Source organism: Lepidochelys olivacea (genome assembly GCF_965140295.1).
Source record: "Lepidochelys olivacea isolate rLepOli2 genome assembly, chromosome: 6".
In the NCBI taxonomy this organism is placed as follows: Eukaryota; Metazoa; Chordata; order Testudines; family Cheloniidae; genus Lepidochelys; species Lepidochelys olivacea.
Genome location: NC_140416.1, coordinates 87,068,631 through 87,092,642, shown reverse-complemented (window position 1 = coordinate 87,092,642; position 24,012 = coordinate 87,068,631). Strand labels below are relative to the sequence as shown.

The following is a 24,012-nucleotide window of genomic DNA, read 5'->3' as shown; positions in this document are numbered from 1 at the left end:
TGGATGCAGGTGGTGATCCAATTCGAAATCGTCTGAGAGGACACCAGAAGGCCCTTCATCCTGTCAGCTAATGTGATAAAGAGCTGGGTCAATCTGCGGAAGGGCTTGGTGCGCTCCAGGTAGAAAGCTAGGGTGCGCCTGACATCTAGAGTGTGCAGACACTTCTCCTCATTGGTTGTGTAAGGCTTTGGACACAACACCGGGAGGAAGATATCCTAGTTGACATGGAAGTGCGACACCACCTTTGGCAGGAAGGCCAGCAGATGCACCTTGTCTTTTTAGAACACTGTATACGGGGGCTCCAAAGTGAGGGCTTTAATCTCGGACACTCGTCTCGCTGAGGTAATGGCTACAAGGAATGTGACCTTCCACGACAGGTGCAAGAGAGCAAGAGGTCAGAGGCTCAAAAGGAGAACTGGTGAGCCTGGAGAGGACCAGGTTGAGATCCCACTGGGGAACCGGATCTCATAAGAACGTAAGAATGGTCCTACTAGGTCAGACCAAAGGTCCATCTAGCCCAATATCCTGTCTTCCGACAGTGGCCAGTGCCAGGTGCCCCAGAGGGAATGAACAGAACAGGTAATCATGAAGTGATCCATCCCCTGTTGCTGATTCCCAGCTTCTGGCAAACGGAGGCTAGGGACACCATTCCTGCCCATCCTGGCTAATAGCCATTGATGGACCTATCCTCCATGAATTTATCTACTTGGACGTCTTTCAGAATTCCAAGATCCATGCACTTTGTAACCACTCTTGGCGCCATCGCTAGGCCAAACAGGAGCACAGGGAACTGGTAGTGTATCTGACTGATCACAAACCATAGGACTCTCCTGTGGCCGGGATATATAAAAATACGCATCCTTCAGATCGAAGGCAGCATACCAGTCTCCAGGAAGGGAATGATGGAGGCCAGGGAGACCAGGCATAACCTCAACTTTTTGAGGTATTTGTTGAGGTTCTGCAGGTCTAGGGTGGGGCATAGGCCGCCTTTGGAATGAGCAAATACTGGGAGTAAAAACCTCTCTCTCTTTGGTCCGCAGGAACTTCCTCTACTGCCCCCAGTTGTAGGAGGCCTTGTACCTCCTGGCTGAACAGGTGCTCGTGAGAAGGATCTCTAAAGAGGGACAGGAAAGGGGGGTGGGAAGGAGGGACAGAAATTGGAGGGTGCACCCCACTGGCACTGTACTGAGGACCCAGTGGTCCGTAGTTATGGCAGTCCCAGCGGGGAGGTAAGGTAACAAATGGTCAGAAATATAAAGGGTGAGATAGATCCTGGCTGCAGGCTGGGAGGTTGTACCTTCAAATGATTGCTTGTTCTTAGGAGGGGCGTGGCTCGAGCCCAAATGAGACCCCACTGCCAACGGTTGACCTTGGCGATGTCTATATCCCCTGCTCTTTCTGCGGTATGGTTCTGTTCTGGCCGAGCTCGTGAACCTCTGTGTGTGCTGAGGTTTAAATCTCTTCCTAGCATGAGCTGGGGGTTACAGGCCAGGCGAGAAAAGAGTGGTCCTAGAGTCTTTCAGGCCATGTAATCTGTGGTCCGTTTGTTCAGCAAACAGGGCCAAGCTGTCAAATGGGAGATCCTGGATAGATTGTTGGACTTCCGCTGACAGGCCAGATGATTGCAGCCATGACGCCCGCCTCACTGACACCGCCGACACCATGGCTCTGGCTGTGGAATCTGCCGCGTCTGAGGTGGCCTGGAGGGAGGCTCTTGCAATTTCTCTATCCTCATCTAATATGGCATTGAAATCCTGCTTAAAGTCCTGCAGGAGCGAGTCAGTAAACTTGGCCGTGGATTGCCATACATTAAAATGATATCTGCCGAGCAGGGCCTGGTGGTTTGCAATGTGAAACTGTAGGCTGGCTGTAGAATAAATTTTCCTGCCGTACAAGAGTCACTTCGCGCCTTTATTCTTGGGGGTTGAGCTAGGCCGATTCTGCCTGTCGCACTTGTTGGCCGCCACGACTGCTAGCGACCCGGGGGTGGGGTGCGTGTACAAATAATCGAACCCTTTTGCAGGGACACAATACTTGCACTCTGCCCTCTTGGACATTGGTCGCAAGGATGACAGGGTCTGCCACAGGGCTTTTACGATCTTGACCACCCCATCATGGACGGGAAGGGCCACCCATGGACAGGGCCGCTGTGGCCAGCATGTCAAATAGGGAGTCCGCTGGTTTGAACATCTCCTCCGCCTTCAATCCCAGGTTTGCTGCGACCCATTTAAGAAGCTCCTGGTGGGCTCTGACATCATCTTGAGGCACCATCTGCAAGGGGCCTGCTACTTCCTCATCAGGTAATGAGGAGGAGGAGACCAGCCCAGGGTGAGGGGCGGCTTCCGTGTTCCTTGCCTGGGGAGCCACATGTCCTGGAGGGAGTGGTTCCTGGGCCCCTTGGCTTAACCCAACATCCAAGCTCTGGGGTATAGGGGGGTGAGACACTGATGTTGAAGGTCTTTCTGATGCCTCTGAGACTGATGATCATAATGGTCCCTTCTGACCTTAGTATCTATGAATCTATGACTGGTGGGTCTGAGGACTCCCAGCTTAGGAACGTGCTCATGGGTTATACCTCTAGCAGGGCCCCAGCCTTTGATCCTGTGGCCAAGTACTTGTAGACTGGCCCTGGGGAAAACCTGCTGACTGCAAGTGGTGTTAGGTCTCTGAGGGCCAGCAACTCCTCACTCTCAGAGCCTGAGGAGGCATAATCTTCCTCAGGTGACCAAATTGGCATCACAATAAGGTAGACTTCCCTGCTGTATCTGGCAGCCTTGCACCTGCCATTCGGGGAGCGGTACCAGGAACCTGCCGAGTCATGTTGCGTATCCAGTGACCAACAGTATTGTGCATAGGCCCGGTAATAATGTGGGGAGTGATATCACTTGCTCCGAGGACGGTGTGCAGGCTCTGGTGACCAGGACCGGGAGCACGGGGACCGTCCATGATGCTCTGATGATCAACGACCAGCGTTGGGGCTCTGGCAACCGGTGTTGGGACAGTGGTAACTGGCAAGGTTTGGAGGAGCGGTGCCAGGACTCCTGAGAGCACCAAGGAGGCTCTGGTGAGCAGTGCTTGGGAACTGGTGAGCAGTGCCTGCCAGATGACTGTTGCCGGGGTTCCGGGAACTGACGGCATGCCTCTGCAGCCCAGTACTGTGGGTCCGGTGACTCATGTCGGAATCCCGGGGATTGGTGCCTGGAGTCTGGCATTCTGTACTGTGAATTCATCAACTGGTCACGGGTCTGTGATCCAGAGTGCAGCTCTGGAGGTTGCTGGCACGGCCCTGGAGACTGAGATGGGGCTGGGGTACAGTGCCGCGGGGGTCAATTATGTAGGGATGCCATTAAAGGCTTTCGCCTTGAAACGGATGGGAGGGAGGGGTCCTTGGGCCTCTCTTCCCGAGGAGTAGGTGGCACAGGGAGGGAGAAGATGTCTTTTGCCGCTTGAAAGGCTTCCGGGGTGGATGGCACCATGAGGTACCACGTGCCTCTACCACTCCCCAATGTAGGAGGCAGATCGTGGGGTGGGCTAGGTTCAACCAGTGAGGCTGCTGCCTGACTGGATTCCAGAGATGGCGAGATAGTCCAAGCCAGTCTAGGCTCCACTTCTCCTTTATCCTTGCCCTTATGGATGCCCAGGAAGCACCCCCTTCCCATGTGTTTCTTATGCCTTTTGGCTGGTACCGGCAACGGGGATTGGCACCGAGAGAAATTCAGTGCCAGGGGGCACTTCTCGTCAATGCCGAAGTACTAGGTACCGAGTCCGAATGTGCCGGCTCCGAGGCTGGTGAAAGTGCTGACTTTATGAGGAGCATGTGCAGACTAATATCTCTTTCTTTCTTGGTCCGGGGCTTGAATCCCTTGCAAATGTGACACTTTTCGCAAATGTGGGATTCACCCAGACACTTAAACAGCTTATTTGTGGATCGCTGATTGGCATGGGCTTCTTACAGCGATTGCAAGGCTTGAAGCCCAGGGAGCAGGGCATGCCCCGTCTCTGGGCTAAGTCCCTCAGGGCACTAGCTATCACTAAGGTATACTAATCTATTAAGCAAAAGAAAAGGAGTACTTGTGGCACCTTAGAGACTAACCAATTTATTTGAGCATGAGCTTTCGTGAGCTACAGCTCACTAAGGTGCCACAAGTACTCCTTTTCTTTTTGCGAATACAGACTAACACGGCTGTTACTCTGAAACTAATCTATTAAGAACTGCTAACTATCAACTAACTACAACTATTTACAAAGAAAAAAATTCAAAGAATCACTAGAAGGAAACCACTTGCTAGAGCAAGGGGAGCGACACTGGCAGTAAGAAGGAACTGAGGGAAGGGGCCAGCGGCACCCTTATACCAGCGCATATGTGCTCCACTCCAGAGGTTGCCAGAGCTTGTCCCCTATGGATACCATTGAGGGTAAAAACTTCTGCCGCTAGTGCAACGGTGAGCACACACACCTACAATGGAATGGACATGAGCAAGCACTCAAAGAAGAACTAGTATTTTATTACAGCTGCAGTACCACCTGCAAGTGGATTCTTATCTGAGCAGATTGGTTGCCAGCTTCTATAAATGCCTATGTTTCTCACTTCCACAGAACCTCAGACTCACCTTCTCTTGGATTACCTGCCTCTCTCACTCTTCTTCTCTTTGCTGAGCACCGAGGTCTACTACCCCAGCAAGGCTATCAGAGTTACCTCTGAGGACAGAGGAAGAAGAATGGTCTGGGAGTCCAATGGCTGCTGTTACCTTAAACTGGCCCTGCCTGCACTGTCTTTCTCTTTCTCTGCCCTACAACTGTGCCACTGGATCTGGAACGGCTGGAAAAAGATTTGGATCTGGCGAATATAAGCTGGGGGCCAACTTCCAAAGGACCTGGAAAATGGAAAAGATGGCTTAGCTTGGGGCTGTCCCTCCTTCCCTCTGCACAGAAGCCTCCCCACTACTTGACCCTCACATCCCTTATGCTAACAACAACCAGAAGGCAGCAATAGCCCAGTGGGTATGTCTGGGACAGCAGGGACCCAAACAGCTTTTCCATGTGTCTCTGTTTATGGTAGTGTGACTGCAGACCCATCCAGCCCCAAAGGATTACAACATACAACAGTCCACGCAAGAGATCCACTTCCTAGACACTACAGTGCAAATAAATGATGGTCACATAAACACCACCCTACACCAAAAACCTACTGACCACTATACTTACCTACATGCCTCCAGCTTTCATCCAGACCACATCACACGATCCATTGTCTACAGCCAAGCTCTAAGATACAACCACATTTGCTCCAATCCCTCAGAGACAAACACCTACAGGATCTCTATCAAGTGTTCTTAAAACTACAATACCCACCTGGTGAAGTGAAGAAACAGACTGATAGAGCCAGAAGAGTACCCAGAAGTCACCTACTACAGGACAGGCCCAACAAAGAAAGTAACAAAACGCCATTAGCCATCACCTACAGCCCCCAACTAAAACCTCTCCAGCGCATCATCAAGGATCTACAACCGATCATGAAGGACGATCCCTCACTCTCACAGACCTTGGGAGACAGGCCAGTCCTCGCTTACAGACAGCCCCCAAACCTGAAGCAAATACTCACCAGCAATCACACACCACACAACAAAAACACTAACCCAGGAACCAAACCCTGCAACAAACCCCAGTGCCAACTCTGTCTGCATATCTATTCAAGGGATACCATCATAGGACCTAACCATATCAGCCACACCATCAGGGGCTCATTCACCTGCACATCTACCAATGTGATATATGCCATCATGTGCCAGTAATGCCCCTCCGCCATGTACACTGGCCAAACCGGACAGTCTCTACACAAAAGAATAAATGGACATAAATCTGACATCAAGAATGATAACATTAAAAAACCAGTAGGAGAACACTTCAATCTCCCTGGACACTCAAAAACAGACTTAAAAATGGCAATTCTTCAACAAAAAAACTTCAAAAACAGACTCCAACGAGAAACTGCAGAACTGGAATTAATTTGCAACTGGACACCATCAAATTAGGCCTGAATAAAGACTGGGAGTGGATGGGTCACTACAAAAACTAATTTCCCCCTGCTGATGCTCACACCTTCTTGTTAACTGTTTGAAATGAGCCACCTTCATTACATTGGCCTCATTAGCACTACAAAAGTGATTTCCACCTCTTCTTGTCAACTGTTGACAATAGCCCACTTCCACCTTAATTTAATTGGCTCGTTAGCACTGACCCCCCACTTGGTAAAGGCAACTCCCATCTTTTCATCTGCTGTGTATTTATACTACTCTGTATTTTCCACTCCATGCATCCGATGAAGTGGGTTTCAGCCCAGAAAAGCATATGCCCAAGTAAATTTGTTAGTCTCTAAGGTGCCACTAGGATTCCTCTTTGTTTTTGTGATACAGACTAACACGGCTACCACTCTGAAACATACCCACAGATATACACTGGCAGGACAGACATGTGAAAGAGGCTTAGAGCCTCTGTTTTAAATCTTGGTCCCAATGATGTCAATGGGAGTTTTTTACATTGACTTCCATTGAGCCAGTATTTCACCTTCTGTATGTTGGTGTCTGGCTGGCCTTCTCAGACAAGTGTGCCTCTTTCACCCTATCTTATAGATTAGAAAGGGCAGGACTCATCCAGGAGCAGTCTCTACAGCCTAGCAGTAGTGGAGGAGGGAGATGCAGCTCTAAACCCTGCACAGATACTACCGTATAATCAAATGTGCAGAAGGACCTCTCCACTGGCTTCTTTGATTGACTTTTGAGTTGGGAAAGGCTATCAAAGCCCTGCCCACTAGGGAGCAGGACCAATCCCAAGGTGCTCCATAAGTTTGCCCAACTAATACTCTCCCGAACCCATCTGCCCTAGTGGACTTGGTTGTGCTGCTTCCCAATTCACTACCCTGAAGGTTTCCACGTCAGAACCTAATAAACTGAGTTTGAATGGGCCAAGCAGAGAGTGAATGCTCCTCCTGACACTTTAGAATCCATGTGTAACTTTCACGCTGAGAGATGGAAGGGAGGGTATTTTGCCTGCATCCTCCCTTGCTGTCCCTGGGGCTGTGCATGGAACTGCCCTGTTTAGTCTCTTGCCTTTCCAGATTACTATCCATTCTACTTCTAGAATGAGTCCCTCAGAACAACCTCCCTTCTCCCTTGCCCAAAGTCATGCCATGTTGTATCTGATCTAGACTGCATGCTCCTCAGGGCAGGGCTCATGTCTCCAATCTCTCTAGCACATGTAGGGCACTACTCATAAATGAAATGATAACCAATCAAACCTTATGATGAGAGAAAGAAGGGCTACAGAACAAAGAAGGTACTGGGTTGCAGAGGGAGAGGAAGAAAAATGGCTTAGTCCCTCAGACACCTGGAAGAGGGGGGCCTAATGTTGAACTGGACAAAATATCTTCCTCTCACATTATTAAGAGCAACAATCACTTCTCACCAGCTATTCTGCTCACTGAAATAGCACACACTACTCTTGGAGCTGTAACACTTTTCTTCCGGGGCAAGGAGAAGGCTTTAAGTGGCTTACCCAGCAAGTCATGCTTCCATTAGCCCTCTCTCAAGCTCTGTTGCTCGAGCTTATACAACATGCTCTGGTCTAAACTCTTCATTTCAGATTCAGAGAGGCAGGTTTGCCCTGGGTCAGCTAGCCACATCCTGCAGGAGAGGACTCAGATTTCTACCTCATGTGTTCATTTCACCTTGAACACTCCCAGTATGAATGGTTACATCCCTCCCTTAAAGAGGACCTCACAATTACCAAGAGATCCATACTATCTAGCTTACATTTCCTAAAGTTTTAGGCTGTTGCTGTCTATTGTCCATTTACTGACAATTCCCCACACACGTGCTCTGCATTAATTCCTGGAAGATGCTCACAGAAATAGGGAGGGGTTGCTGCCTGCAGTTACAGTAGATACATACAGGATCAACTGAAGGAGCTACTTTCAGCACTGGCCAGAGTGGAGTTGGAGAATACATTTTAGGTAGAAGGTTTGCTTCCTGCAAGGCTGAAGACTGTAGGGTGGCAATGGCGGGAGCTAAGGAGGGAGCAACCGAGAGAGAACAACAGAACAGAGAAGAACAGTGCTCAACAGACTGGCATGTTCATGCAGGATAGCATAAATCAGCTTGGTCATATCATAGTCACTGAGTTTTCTTTTTCCCTAGGGGTACTCCACCCCCGCTTTGCCCCAAGACCCTCCCCTGAGGCCCCACCCTCATCCTGCCCCCACTCTGCCCCTTCTTCAAGGCTCCACCCTCACTCCTCCTCTTTGCACCCCTGCTCCACCCCTCCCCGAGGCCCCGCCCTCGCTCTGCCTCTTCCCTCCCTCACTCCAACCCTCCCCCAAGGCCCTGCTTGCCCACTGCTCGCTGCTTTCCACCCTCCCACAAGTGCCTCCCTCAGCCGCTTGAACAGCTGATTGGTGGCAGCTGCCCAAACAGCTGTGGCTAGTGGGTGCTAAGCACCCACTATTTTTTCCCATTGCATGCTCCAGGACTAGAATCAGTGTCTTTGGGTCAGATCCTGAGGACTGGGCTTTTAATCTGTAGCCCTATGTATATCATGGCCCCAAAATTCTGCAGCAAACAGGTCTTGAGTTGTGCAAACTAGAAATTCTGCAGCAACTACATATACATGAAAATAGTGAAATTGTGTTATTTATTCATATTGAATCTCATTTTACACTGTCCACACCCACACTATCAGGGCTGAGTGGGATGCAGATTTTTCTGTTAACTATTGTAAAAACTGCTGGTAGGAAAGCCGGAGGCTTTGCAGGTGGTAAAGCGTGGGAGGCAGTTTGGAATTGCACAAGAATTTACATTAGCTATTCTGAAGGATCAGCAATGAAATTGTTAATGTTAATATTGGAAATGTCATCTTTAAATTTTAGAGCTAACCTCCCCACTGGAGATGAATGGGGCAGGTCACTTCTTTTTGAGCTATTGTTTCAGGCTGTGCAGACTCAGGCAGAAATCACTGCATCAGAGACACTCATGTCATGTTCTCATGGTTTTCTCAGCAACCATAAGGGCTAAAAATATAATTCTTTAAAAATTAAAGCTCAGATTCTGGAGCTCAATTCTGCTACAAATTCCATGGCTGCAGCATCACAGAATACACAGGGCCCTGGCAATAATATCATATACAGTTTTGGTTCATCTAAACCAACAACATATCTGTTCTGCAGACACTTTTGAAGCAGTGGAAAAAGATCAGATTCTTGTTCCCTCAACACCAGTCCCAGAGAAACCTCTTTGAATTAAGCAGTCATGAACCAGAGAAGTAAGAAAATTAGAGAAGACAAATCCATAGGACATCCCTAAAGTAACCCTTTCTGGACAGAGAGGCTTTATTGCAAGACAGAAAAGTAAAAGTAAAAAATGCCTTGGCCTTTTAAAGGCTAAACAGAAACAGCAGAATGTGCCTCAGCCAAAGCTAAAAGCAAAGGTGGCTCATTTTAGCCAAGCTCTCCTTTCAACTCTGCTTCTAGGGATCCTTCATCTCCAACTCTCCTTGCCAGACTCAGCCCCAGCTCTCCCTCGGTAAGTCCTTTTTACAGTGTCCCAGGAGGAATGAATTCCACCCTCAGATGGCCCCAGGGCTGCTACTTGCAAACCACTGCACTCAGGGTAAGCAACTGTGTCTTTTTCTCTAGCCAGAGGGTCGGCCTCTTCCCTGCCAACTGCTGGAGATCAACACACTCCATCATTACATTCCTTTACCCGTCTCTCCTTGTCTGTGGGACCTGTACTCACCTGTGGATTTTGTGCCTGGCTCACAGGATGCTGCACTGCTAAGGCTGTTCTGAAATCCATTCAGCTGCCCTTCTATAGAAGTTACCCTGGCAAATAAAATCACTGAATTAGAACGAGATCAGCATGGAAAGGCCAGGCCAGTGCAAAGGTTTAGCTGCCTTGAGAGACACTAAGTCATATAGGCCACTGGGGCTCAGAGATGGGAGCCACAAAACACGACCTGAATGTGGGAAGAAATGTGCAGTGCCAGCAGGAAGCTCCAAAAAGGCAGAAGGGAGATAAGTGAGCCCACAGGCACTTTCAAGAGCCACTCCTTCTATATGCAGCTTTTTGTCCTGAGTGCCCCTGTGCCTGGCTCTGAGAGAAGTAGAAGTAGATGGGAAGTGAAGGAAAAAGCATTTGGTTCTGAGCTGCCAAGTCACAAAACACACTTAATAGTACCATGGCGTCCATACTACTCAGTGCTCTGAAGCAGAAAAGAAAAAACAGTTACTCACCTTGTAATTGTTGCTCTTTGAGATGTGTTGTTCACGTCCATTCCAATTAGGTGTGCGTGCACCATGTGCACAGTCATCGGAAACTTTTCCCTTAGCAGCTCCCGTCAGGTCGGCTAGGGAGCCCCCTGGAGTGGCGTCTTCATGGCACTCAATATATGATCCTGCCGACCTGACCCCCCTTTCAGTTCCTTCTTGCCGCCTACTCCAACAGAGGGGAAGGAGGGAGGGTATTGGAATGGACGTGAACAACACATATCGAAGAACAACAGTTACAAGAAGGTAAGTAACTGTTTTTTCTTCTTCGAGCGTTTGTTCATGTCCATTCCAATCAGGTGACTCCCAAGCTCTCCCTGGAGGTGGGGTCAGAGTTAAGGAACCACTCATTGGAGAACTGCCCTGCCAAAAGCTGCATCCTCTCTGGCATGTTGTGTGATGGCATAGTGGGTAGTAAACGTGTGCACAGATGACCAGGTCTCCGTTCTGCAGATCTCCTGGATGGGCACCTGGGCCAGGAAAGCAGCAGATGAGGCTTGAGCCAGCATCAAGTACGCTGTAATAGGCGGAGCTGGAACCTTGGCGAGGTCGTAGAAAGTATGGATGCAGTCCATGATCCATGATGAAATGCGCTGTGAGAAGACCGGAAGCCCTTTCATCCGACCTGCCACCGCTATGAACAGTTGGTTCAATTTCCTGAAAGGTTTAGTGCGCCCAGTGTAGAACGCTAGCACTCTCTGGACGTCTAGCGAATGAAGTCTCCACTCCCGCGCATTGGCATGCAGCTTAGGATAGAAGACTGGTAGAAAAACGTCCTGTCCAATGTGGAATTGAGATACCACCTTGGGCAGAAAGGCTGGGTGAGGCCTGAGCTGTACCTTGTCCTTATGGAAAACTGGGGGTGGGGGGTTGTGGGGGTGTCGAAGGTCAGTGCTTTTAACTCACACACTCTCCTGGCTGAAGTGATAGCAACCAGGAACACTACCTTCCACGAGAGATACAGAAGGAAGCCTACAGCCAGTGGTTCAAACGGGGCTCCCATTAGTCTGGAGAGGACCAGATTGAGATCAAGCTAGTACAGGTGGTCAAAAGTGTGGGTATAGTCTTTCCAAACCCTTTAGGAAATGGCCCACCATGGAGTTGGCGAATACAGAGCACCCCAATTCTCCTGGGTGAAATGCCAAGAGGCCGCAAAGTGTACCCTGGTGGATGATCCTGCCAATCCTTGCTGTTTCAGATGTAGTAGGTTTTCCAGGATGAGTGGTATAGATGTCTGAAGTGGAGATGTGTGACACTGCTCACATCAGCATGAGAACCTTTTCCACTTAGCTTGGTAAGTGGCCCTAGTGGAAGGTTTCCCGCTATCAAGCAACACTTCCTTCACCAAATCCGAGCATTGGAGCTCTGTTGGATTTAACCATGAAGCTTCCAAGCCATGAGATGAAGGGATTGGAGGTCTGGGTGAAGGAGGCAACCATGGTCCCGTGTGTTCAGATCTGGGTAAAGTGGCAGTGCTATTGGGATGTCCACCAACATCTCCAGAAGCATGGAGTACCAATGTTGTCATGGCCACATTGGGGCCAGCATGATCACGTCTACTCTGTCTCTGAGGATTTTGAGCAGCACCTTGTGAAAAAGCGGGAAGGCGTACATGAGGTGGTCCTCCAAAGGTAGCAGGAATGCATCTGGGATGGAGCCCGGACTGTGTTTCTGGAAGGAGCAGAACAAGTCCTAGTGGTGAACAAGTCCACCTGGGGAAAGCCGCACCTTTGGAAGATGGAATATAAGACATCTGGATGGACTGACCACTCGTGGTTGAGAAATGACCTGCTGAGACGATCTGCCATCTCGTTCTGCAGGCCTGGGAGATTATTCACCTGGAGGCATCCTGAGTGGGCTATACAGAAATCCCAAAGCTGGAGAGCTTCGTGACAGAGGGGGGAGGAGTGGGCTCCACCCTCTTTGTTTATGTAAAACATGGTGGTGGTATTGTTGTTCAACACCCCCACCCACTGATCTTGAAGTCTGTCCTTGAAGGTCTGGTAGGCTAGACTCACTGCTCTGGAAGGAGCAGAACAAGTCCTAGTGGTGAACAAGTCCACCTGGGGAAAGCCGCACCTTTGGAAGATGGAATATAAGACGTCTGGATGGACTGACCACTCGTGGTTGAGAAATGACCTGCTGAGACGATCTGCCATCTCGTTCTGCAGGCCTGGGAGATTATTCACCTGGAGGCGTCCTGAGTGGGCTATACAGAAATCCCAAAGCTGGAGAGCTTCGTGACAGAGGGGGGAGGAGTGGGCTCCACCCTCTTTGTTTATGTAAAACATGGTGGTGGTATTGTTGTTCAACACCCCCACCCACTGATCTTGAAGTCTGTCCTTGAAGGTCTGGCAGGCTAGACTCACTGCTCTGAGCGCCTTTATATTGATGTGGAGCAGGATCTCGGACTGCAACCACCTGCCCTGAGTCTGTAGATCTCCAAGGTAGGCCCCCCAACCCAGGTCTCTGTCTGAGGGGTTGGAGCAAATGCGGTTGTATCGTAGAGCTTGGCTGTAGACAATGGATTGTGTGGTGTGGTCTGGATGAAAGCTGGAGGCATGTAGGTAGGCATAGTGGTCAGTAGGTTTCCGGTATAGGGTGGTGTTTATGTGACCATCGCTTATTAGCACCATAGTGTCCAGGAAGTGGATCTCTTGTGTGGACTGGTCCAGGCTGAGGTTGATGGTAGGATGGAAATTGTTGAAATCATGGTGGAATTCCTCAAGGGCTTCTTTTCCATGGGTCCAGATGATGAAGATGTCATCAATGACAGGTTTCAGAGTAACAGCCATGTTAATCTGTCTTTGCAAAAAGAAAAGGAGTACTTGTGGCACCTTAGAGACTAACCAATTTATTTGAGCATGAGCTTTCGTGTAGTGCAAGTAGAGTAGGGGCATTAGGGGACGAGAGCCGAGGAAGCGTTGTTCTAAGTCAGCCATAAAAATGTTGGCATACTGTGGGGCCATGCGGGTACCCGTAGCAGTGCCTCTGATTTGAAGGTATACATTGTCCCCAAATGTGAAATAGTTATGGGTGAGGACAAAGTCACAAAATTCAGCCACCAGGTTTGCCGTGACATTATCGGGGATAGTGTTCCTGAAAGCTTGGAGTCCATCTTTGTGTGGAATATTGATGTAGAGGGCTTCTACATCCATAGTGGCTAGGATGGTGTTTTCAGTAAGCGATGGTCACATAACCACCACCCTATACTGGAAACCTACTGACCGCTATGCCTACCTACATGCCTCCAGCTTTCATCCAGACCACACCACACGATCCATTGTCTACAGCCAAGCTCTATGATAGAACCACATTTGCTCCAATTCCTCAGACAGAGACAAACACCTACAAGATCTCTATCAAGGGTTCTTACAACTACAATACCCACCTGCTGAAGTGAAGAAACAGATTGACAGAGCCAGAAGAGTACCCAGAAGTTACCTACTACAGGACAGGCCCAACAAAGAAAATAACAGAACGCCACTAGCCATCACCTTCAGCCCCCAACTAAAACCTCTCCAATGCATCATCAAGGATCTACAACCTATCCTGAAGGATGACCCAACACTCTCACAGATCTTGGGAGACAGGCCAGTCCTTGCTTACAGACAGCCCCCCAACCTGAAGCAAATACTCACCAGCAACCACACACCAAAACCACTAACCCAGGAACCTATCCTTGCAACAAAGCCTGTTGCCAACTGTGTCCACATATCTATTCAGGGGACACCGTCACAGGGCCTAATCACATAAGCCACACTATCAGAGGCTCCTTCACCTGCACATCTACCAATGTGATATATGCCATCATGTGCCAGCAATGCCCCTCTGCCATGTACATTGACCAAACTGGACAGTCTCTACGTAAACGAATAAATGGACACAAATCAGACGTCAAGAATTATAACATTCATAAACCAGTCGGAGAACACTTCAATCTCTTTGGTCACTCGATCACAGACCTAAAAGTGGCAATTCTTCAACAAAAAAAACTTCAAAAACAGACTCCAACGAGAGACTGCTGAATTGGAATTAATTTGCAAACTGGATACAATTAACTTAGGCTTAAATAAAGACTGGGAGTGGATGGGTCATTACACAAAGTAAAACTATTTCCTCATGTTTATTTCCCCCGACACACACTGTTCCTCAAATGTTCTTGTCAACTGCTGGAAATGGCCCACCTTGATTATCACTACAAAAAGGTTTTTCCCCCTCCCCCACTCTCCTGCTGATAATAGCTCACCTTACCTGATCACTCTTGTTACAGTGTATATGGTAACACCCAATGTTTCATGTTCTCTGTGTATACAAATCTCCCCACTGTATTTTCCACTGCATGCATCCGATGAAGTGAGTTGTAGCTCACGAAAGCTTATGCTCAAATAAATTTGTTAGTCTCTAAGGTGCCACAAGTACTCCTTTTCTTTTTGCAGATACAGACTAACACGGCTGCTACTCTGAAACTTGAGAGTCTGAATGATTCCTGTTAGTGCTTGGAATCTGGACCCCGATAGTATCACTCTCGCATGAATCGTGTCTAGCACTGCCCCAATTAATTCTATTCTTTGGGTTGGTGACAGCGTCGACTTGTCCACATTGAGGAGGAGACCCAGTATTTGTGACTAACCAGACTTGGGACTCCACCGGCTTCCTGGAACATCCCCGCAGCAGCCAATCGTCGAGGTAGGGATACACCTGTATCTGCCTCTTGCGGAGAAAGGCTGTGACCACTGACAAGCACTTGGTGAACGCTCAGTGGGCTGTCGATAAACCAAACGGGAGCACCATGAACTGGTAGTGCTTGTGATCAGCCACAAACCTCAGGAAATGTCTATGGGCTAGACAAATGGCTATGTGGAAGTACACATCTTTCATGTCGAGGGCAGCATACCAGTCCACCAGATACAGTAAAGGAATTATCAAGCTCAGGGAGACCATGTGGCTTCAACTTTACTATAAACTGGTTGAGTCCTCGCAGGTCTTAGATGGGTCTGAGACCCCTGCTCCCTTTGGTTTGGGGATTAGGAAGTAACAGGAGTAGAACCCCTTGCCCCATAGCTCCTGAGGAACCGCCTCCACTGCCTCTAAGGCAAGGAGTGATTGCACCTCCTGTACAAGGAGTTGCTCATGAGAAGGTTTCCTGAAGAGGGACAGGGAAGGGGGGTGGGAGGGAGGAGAGGAGCAGAATTGGAGAGAATATCCCACCTCTACTGTGCAAAGGACCCAAAGGTCCGATGTTATAAGGTAAGACGCACGGTAGAAGTGGGATAGACGGTTCAGAAAGCAGGGAGGAAGGATCCGTTATGGAGTCTGGCATGCCATCCTCAGGCGTCCCCTTGTTTGGATCCTGACAGTGGCTTAGTCCGGCCCTGGCCCTGGCTTGATGACCAATTAGACAGCCTACGCCTATAGTTCTTGCCCCTACGGCAGTAAGGGTCCTGCCTTGGGTGGGGTTGATATTGCCTCTGCTGCTGCTGGGGTAGAGGCTTGAAAAGTTCTCTCTGGGTAGCAGGCGTATGCATCCCCAGAGACTTCATTGTTGCCCTTGAATCTTTGAGGCTATGGAGTCTCGAGTCTGTCTGGTCTGAAAACAGCCCTGCGCCCTCAAAGGGAAGGTCCTGTAGAGTCAGTTGGACCTCTCGGGGAAGACCCGAAGCCTGGAGCCAGGAGGTTCTCCTCATGACCACCCCTGAGGAGATGGTTCGTGCTGCTGAGTCGGCTGCCGAGTTGGCCACATCAAGGGAGGCCTGAAGGGATGTCCTGGCCACCACCTTCCCCTCCTCAACCAGAGCTGAGAACTCCGCTCTTGACTTCACAGGGAGCATCTCTTTGTATTTGGACATAGCATCCCAAGAGTTTAAGTTATACCTACTGAGGATAGACTGCTTGTTGGTTATCCTCAGCTGTAGACCCCCAGCAGCATGCACTTTCCTGCCAAAGAGGTCCATACGTTTGGCCTCCTTAGGCTGGGGGGCTGGTGCCTGTTGCCCCTGGTACTCTCTTTCATTCACTGCCAAGACCACCAGGGAGCAGGGATGTAGGTGAGAGAATAAAAACTCGTATCCCTTGGAGGGGACAAAGTATTTTCTCTCCACACCCCTGGCAGTGGGCAGAATGGAGTCTGGAGTCTGCCACAGGGTCTTGTTATTCTGAATTGTTTTAATTATTGAAGTGCCACTCTGGAAGGACCCTCCGGATGTCCCCCATTGGGTCCTCCGATTCGGTTGCATCCTCTGCCTATAGACCCATATAACAGGCTATGCAGTGGAGTAAGTCCTGGTGAGCCCTGTGGTCAATGAATGGAGGACCTGAGGCTGATGCTCCTGCCACCCCTTATCAGGCGATGATGATGATGAGGCAACTGGGGTACAGGGTCCTCGTGGCCCCGCAAGCTGCCCTGGTTATTCCTGGGCTGTGCTAGGTTCCCCTGTTGGTCCAGCTGAGTCGGGAGTGTCCTGGGCTGCAGGTGGCACTGGAGCTGCATCCCCCGACTGCTCTGCAGTTTGAGGGGGCAATCTGGTGAGGGCCACTTCCGTTGCCCGAGGGGCAGGTCTATTCCTCAGTGAGTGGGAGGGGTGATGTCCCGAGGCCACTGACCTGGAAGCCCTCGAAGGGGTACCCTGGGTCTCGTGGTAAGCCCAGGGGGTTCAGAACGGCCATTGTTTGGGGGGTGGCCACTGCAGCTACCATGCTGTTTTGATGTCTCTCTGGCGCCTCCCGGACCTATGCTTTCTGTGCCTTGAATAAAACAATTTGGCCTTGGAGTCCGAGGAACCCGAGGGCGATGACCAAGGTGGTGCTGACTACTCCAGTGCCGGTGGCCAGTGCCGTGAAGAAGGTTGGGGATCGGTGTCACGATGACTGTGTCGAGGATGGGTACCGGCTGTCCCTCAACTGAGACTGGTGCCGCATGTACAGTGCCGGGGAATGGGTGCTGCGCCCCAGTGCCATGGCATGGTGCTGATCCTCTGAGAGTGTCCTAGATCGGTGCTGACCCCTCGGTGTCAAAGACGTAGATCTTCTCTCTCCCAGTGCTGTGCGAACTTGTACGATGGGTGGTGCTGGGGAGTGGTGTGGGGATGCGGATCAGGAACGGTGCTGATCCGGGGACAAGAAGCGCCACATCATCGCAGGCTTACCTCTAGACGGTACCGGTCTAGGTGGTGCCGGAGGCTTCTCTCTGATGGTCGAGGGCTGAGGCGCTGTAATTTCAATGAGGTCCTTAGCAGCCCCAAAAGTGTCCGGGGTGGAGGGTGGCTCCAACATCTCCACCAGGCACCGCCCCGCAGGAGAGTCCCTAAGTGCCGGACTCCATGATACCTGGGTTGCCGGAGTTGATGGCATGAGCTCCTGCTGCTTGGTGGCCAAGTCTTTCCTTTGGAGCACCAGAGCATCTCCTGATGATCTCGCAGCCCTCTGAGGAGAGCGCCCTCTGTCTGTCTTCTTATGTGGCTTGTGTGGCCCCAGAGACATGGAGCGGTGCCAGGGCACTGCTCCTTGCTGCAGTGCCGGGGATTTCTGGCGTGACCCTCGGCACCGGAGTCCTTCCTCGGCACCAAGTCGCAGTCCGATGCCAGGGCGCTCTGCACCAACGAACTCGGGCCCGGCGCTGGGCGGTCCGGTGCCGCAGACGGAGTGCGGCTTCCATCAATAGTTGTTGTAAACGGAAGTCCCGCACTTTCTTGTTTCTAGGCTTGAAATCATCTAGGCTTGAAAGGCTACAAATCTTACAGTGCTCTGAGTGATATGCCTCCCGTAAGCACCTAAGGCACGAGTGGTCGGGGTCACTATTGGACATAGGCTTCAAACACCGTAAGACTTAAACCCCTGGGCTTGCAACATGCCTTGCAGCCCCAGGTGGGGTGATGGGATACAAACGATCCCAGTCACCAATCACTACTACTACCTATACCAGAGGTGGGCAAACTATGGCCTGCTGGCCCCATCAGGCCCACGGGACCCTCCTGCCCAGCCCCATAGCTCTTGGCCTGGGAGGCTCACCCCCGACCCCTCCCCCCACTGTCTCCCTTCCCACACAGCCTCAGCCTGCCGTGCTGCCGGGGCAATGCTCTGGGCGGCCGGGAAACGCAGTTGCACAGCCGCAGCCTGACCCAGTGCTCTGGCCAGTGCAGCTGTAGTGCCGCCAGCCACTGGTGCTCCAGGCAGCGTAGTAAGGGAGCAGGGCGGGTTGGATAGAGTGCAGGGGAGTTGGGGGTGGCGGTCAGGGGGCGGGACTGTGGATAGGGGTCAGATCAGTCAGAGGGTGAGGAACAGGGGGGGTTGGATGGGGCAGGTGTCCTGGGGGGGCAGGGGTTCTGGGGGCGGTCAGGGGACAGAGAGAAGGGGTGGTTGGATGGGGCAGTGGTTCCAGGGGGCAAGTCAGGAATGAGAGGGGGGGTTGGATGGGGCAGCAGTGGGCAGTCAGGGGTGGGAAGTCCAGGGGTGGTCAGGGGATAGGCAGCAGGGGGTGGTGGATGGGGCAGGAGTCCCGGGGGAGCCATCAGGGGGTGAGAAGCGGGGGTTGGGGGGAGGGTCGGATAGGAGGCAGGGGCTGGACCATGCCTGGCTGTTTGTGGGGAGACAGCCTCCCCTAACCGGCCCTCCATACAAATTTGGAAACCCAGTGCGGCTCTCAGGCCAAAAAGTTTGCCTGCCCTGACCTATACTGACTATATTGCAAATCTTGAAATCTGTCAGAAAATTCTGATTCCAGTTCTTGCATGTACATTCTAATCTCAGCGTCAAACGCAGGGCGCTGTTCCACGTGCCGCCATAGTGATGTAAGCAGCAAATCAGGACTTAAAAATATCCCAGCACAGTGGCGCTGGAACAATTTTTAAGGTGGGGGTGTTGAGCTGTGTTCCCCCTTGCCCCTGTCTGCACCCCTCACTGCTCAGGCTGGGGGCAGCTGTAGAGCCCTTGGCCAGCAGCTGGGACCCCAGGCTGGCAGCAGAGCCCCATGGACCGGTGGCTAGCAGAGGGCTGAGCGGGGCCGGCGGATGGAACCCCGGTGGGCAGGGGGCTGGCGGCCAGTACCCCGGGCCAGCAGCGGAGCCCCTGGGACCGGTGGCTGGGACCTGGGGCCGGCAGCGGGCTGAACGGGGCTGGCGGCCAGAACCCCAGCTGGCAGTGGGCCGGCGGCCAGTACCCCAGGCCAGCAGAGGAGCCCCCAGGACCGGTGGCCAGGACCCGGGCAGCATGAGTGCCCCTGAAAATCAGGTTGCGTGCCGCCTTTGGCATGCGTGCCATAGGTTGTCTACCCCTGCACTTGGCTAAGGGAGCACTTGCAAGCAAGTGCACGCAGTTCCAAAGCTGCCACAGATGGTAAGAAGGAACTGAAGCGGGTTCGGGTCGGCAGGGTCATATATTGAGCGCCGTGAAGGCGCCACTCCAGAGGGCTCCCTAGCCAACCTGACTCGGGAGCTGCTAAGGGAAAAGTTTCCGAAGACTGAGCACACAGCGCATGCACACCTGATTGGAATCAATGTGAACAAGCACTCGAAGAAGAACATCTTTGTTAAGCCATTTGGTAGGACACTACTGCACACAGGGAGAGACGTTGCAGAGGGGACTGTGTTCAAAGCTAAGCTTAGGATCTCACACACTGACCCCAACTGGAGAAGCACACAGAGTCACTGAGCTGTAAGCTGAGATCCACACACAAGAAGAATCCAATCCTCCCTCACTTCATAAAGCAGATGCCTCTGCAGGCCAATCTACAGTTAGTACAAAAGTTTGAGGCACAAAGAGAATAAATTCTCCTTGGGCTTTGTGCGGTTCAACTGTGCTTCCTTTATCAGGGAAGTATCACTCTCATAGTGAGATTAGCACTTTCTCCTACTTGAAAATGGATTCACTCACAGAGGACTCTCGGTCAAACTAGATGATCATAATGGTCCATTCTGGCCTTAAAATCTATGAATCTATTCCCTTCTCACTGCTCTGCCTCCTCTCCCTGATCCCTCCTGACTCCCCCTCCTAGCTCTCTGTCTCTATCCTTTCTGACTACTTCATGGCCCTCCTGTCTTTCTATTCTGATCTCTCCAGATTCCCCTGCTCAGTACTCCAGTGCCTTCAACAATTCTTCCTCCTCTTCCCCTGACTCCCCCCTGTTGCACAAGTTCAGAATAACTCCCAGCTCTCCTCAGTGATAAGAATAGTAGTCTCCAATCCCCATGTGATGTGCTGATGACTAACAGACTCAGACACATGTGAGCAACTTCTGAACTGTTGACTGACACCTTTTGCCTTCAGATTTCAGTCAGCAAGTTGCCTGTAAGGTGCTCCTGACAGCTGTATGGCCAGGCAGGGGCACCTGTATTTTTCTCAGCTGGGTTGCATGGAGTAAATTGGGATCCTGGGGAGAGGGGTCTGATATGACATTCGCATAGAACAACCTTTGCCTTAGCTCAGTCATAGTCTGAAATGCGATTGTCAAATGACATGCTGGATTCCATGTTTATTGTTTTTCAGGGACAGTTCTGGATCCACTGTGCTCATGGTTTCTTACTGCCAATGCTGCAAACTTCAGCCAGGACCTGAGAGTCCAGCTGCTCTCTTTCTGCCTCTTACATAAGGATTCTGCACTCGGAATTTAGCTGCCGACTCTGTCAGTGCTGCATGATTTAGAGTCGAATCCAGCTCACTCACTGTAGCTGTGTGAAGTTTGCAGGACTAATAGATAAAAACATGTTGTGTCAGTAAAGTCAGCAGGTGTGACACTAAGACACGTGAGGAGCCGAGGGCGGCAGGATCATGCTTCTACCCATAACTGCATTTAAGCAGAACTCTCTCTCTCTCTGGTGGCATCCCACACACCTGCCCGCCATCTTCTTTTTCAACGTACTCTTTCTCTCTGTAAACTCATCTACTCCTGCAGTTTCAAATATCACCTCTATGCAGACGATTCCCAGATCTACATCTTTGCCCCAATCCCTTGCCATCTATTTATTCTCACATCTCAAATTCTCTTGTGTCCTCTTAGAAGTCCCGTTGCCAGTTCATACTTCCCAAACTGAGCTGATTATCTTTCCTTCCAATTCCTCTCTTCTCCATCCCTGGGCTGCCTGACAACTTCACTGTCCTCCAGGCCTCAATGTCTGTCAACTTTGGTTCTTCTCCCCAACAGTCCATCTCTCACTAAGTTCTGTTATTTCTTCCTCTTTAATGTCCCCAAAACTGCTTTTTCTCCATTCTCATCCTTGCATAAATTCTCATCAGTGCCTTGATTCTCTTTTAGCCTGATGACTGCCTTGGAATGGGAGCTGACATCCTTCACTTTGACATAACACCACTTTCTTCTAAGCTGTCCGGCACAGTCTGCAGATTTGGAGGGAGCTGCTCTTCTACAGGGTACAGGGGATCTAAATGTTGACCCTCTTTATTGTTACAACTTATTCCTGGGAAACTATATGGGGTTAGGGATACAGAATTGATCCCAACAAATTCACGTAATACAAAAACTGAGGTTCGACCAGAGGACAGCACCAGATGTGAAAAGCCAGTGCCAGTAAGACTTGTTCCTCTTTGTTGTTCTTGGATAGGGTGTCTCTGCATGTGTGTCTGTGTGTATGATGTGAGGCTGGCCAGGGGCTAAGAGCTGTAGGCCTAGTGAGCCCAGCTGTGTCAGTATGTTAAATCAAGGCATTTCTCTCAGATGCACTGCTACAGCTGCCAAAAAATGTCTAAGGGTCAAGCTGCCTGATTAACCCAGGCACTCAGGAGCTAAAACAACAAGCATGTCTCTGTGCAGCAGTAGCAGAAAGTGAAAGGGGTCCCAATAACAGCCGCATGCTTCCTCTGTTGTTGTCTGTCCTCTCCACAGTGGGCATTCTGCTTTTGTGTGAGATACACCCAGCACATTTGAGACACTTCATGTCTGCCAAGGAATAAACAAACATGGGAAGGATAGGGTTCAAACCAGAACCGAAGCGATTTGCAGAGCTCTCTCTGCAGCCACCTCCTCTGCTTTCTGCATATATGCCAGGGTTGGCCAGCCCTTGCTAAGGCAGCTGGCTATAGCCAATATCAGATTGCAGTCAGGACTCCACCCAATTCTAAGGTGGATTTGCAGAAGCCTGAAGAAAGGTATTATCTCCTCCCTGTTCCTGTGTTGGTTATGATAGTGCAGAACTCTTGGACCTTTCACAGATAATGCTGGTGCCACACAAAGTAAATATATAAAAGAATAATAGTGCAGAAGGATTCTTCTTGGGAATGGGAAATTGACATACTAACCAACTTCATTCCCTCTGAGCCACACTACTACTGGCTATAGGCAACAATCAGTCAGAGCAGATGCCTGAATGGGAATATTGGGAAATGGCATTAACACAAAAGCTCAGTACAAGAGATTGTGCTACACTGATTGACATCACCATCAGGTTCTGTCAGTCAACAGCTGGCCAAAGACCTGCCCATGGGTCTCCCCAGGCTCTATGCATGCTGGCGCCATGAATGTACACTTTCTTTTCTCCACTTGGCACTTCCTCTCCCTTGTCTGCAGTGTTCTTTTCTTTGAGTGATGGTTCTGCTCACCAGCTTTTCAAGGCCCTGTTTTACCTGGTGCTGTCACAGTTCTGGTTTTAAAAAGCAGTTCTCTGAATAGCGACTGTTAAAAATAGCATTGTAGCATTTCATATTTATTGTATCTCAGTCAAACCAAATGTTCTGAGATTATAAGTGGAAAAATGTTTTTTTCTATCTACCAACCATGACAACTCACTTCAGGCTCTGAAAGTCAAGCTGATTTATTTCTGCTTTGCGGATCATCATCTGTAATGAAGGTTCTGCAGACCAAATGCTGCCCTCAGTGACATCTGCCTGACCCCACTGTTTATAAATGCTGCTTCAGTGACAGTGTGATCTCACTGTCTCCAAATTCTGCCCTTGGTAACACCTGGGTGACCCCAACAAAAGATATAATTTTGGCCTGCAGAACCACCATTACTGATGATAGTGTACAGGGTGGAAAGAACCCAGCTTGACTCCTGGAATCCGGGACAAGCTTGTGGTGCTAGCAGTTAGAAAAGCTATCTTTCTATTTGTAATCTGAGCACATTTAATCTGGAAATTATTGAGAGACAAACATGGTACCCATGAGACCATTTTATGGATTCACATTTCTAACAGAGCTGCACTTTAAACAGTTTGTTTTAGTTCCACGGTCTTTTTCCATACCTTAATGTAGGCCCCAGTTTTCTGCTCCATTACCTTAGCAAGGAGTCTGCCTTAGACACAATCCACAACAAGGACACCCTTCCTCTTTCTCAAACTGGAAGACTGAGAAAACAAAAGGGAACCGAAATAGAAAAGACAAGCCTTGCTTCTCTGATTGTTCCATTACTTTTTTCTTTTGTGTCCTGAGTGACTAGATGAGTCAGTAATGTTCATCTTTAGAATCTCTATCTTGTTTGTAGCTGAGGTTTCCCGCTCTCATGCTTCTCCTGCTCTTCTGGACACCATATGTGCTGGCTGAGTGAAATGATAATGCTTGCAAGGAAGAGATGGTTCAGGGAGACAAAACTGTCTACACAGCCTGAAGGAATTCTAAAAACAGCTTTGAAAAGAAAATGTGATTATATTAAGCTACAAACAGCAGAGACAGAGAATAAAATGGTCTTAGAGAAATGGGAAAAATGAATCACAGAATCATTAGGATTGGAATGATCAAAATGAGACTTTGCCTCAAT

At 50.1% G+C, this 24,012-nt stretch overlaps 1 protein-coding gene across 5 annotated transcripts in view; it reads right to left on the bottom strand.

Annotated features, from left to right (window-relative positions):
- The window catches only part of TTLL5 (tubulin tyrosine ligase like 5), a 208,431-nt gene that overhangs the window by 16,941 nt on the left and 167,478 nt on the right, over positions 1-24,012 (bottom strand). For 3 of the 5 annotated variants that reach the window (XM_084630661.1, XM_084630660.1, XM_084630662.1), the window contains one exon: positions 9,786-9,871. The exons of the other annotated variants lie outside the window; for them this stretch is intronic. In XM_084630661.1, the coding sequence (XP_084486787.1) occupies positions 9,786-9,871 (86 nt within the window). The remainder of the gene's footprint in view (positions 1-9,785; positions 9,872-24,012) is intronic. 5 annotated transcript variants of the gene reach the window in all.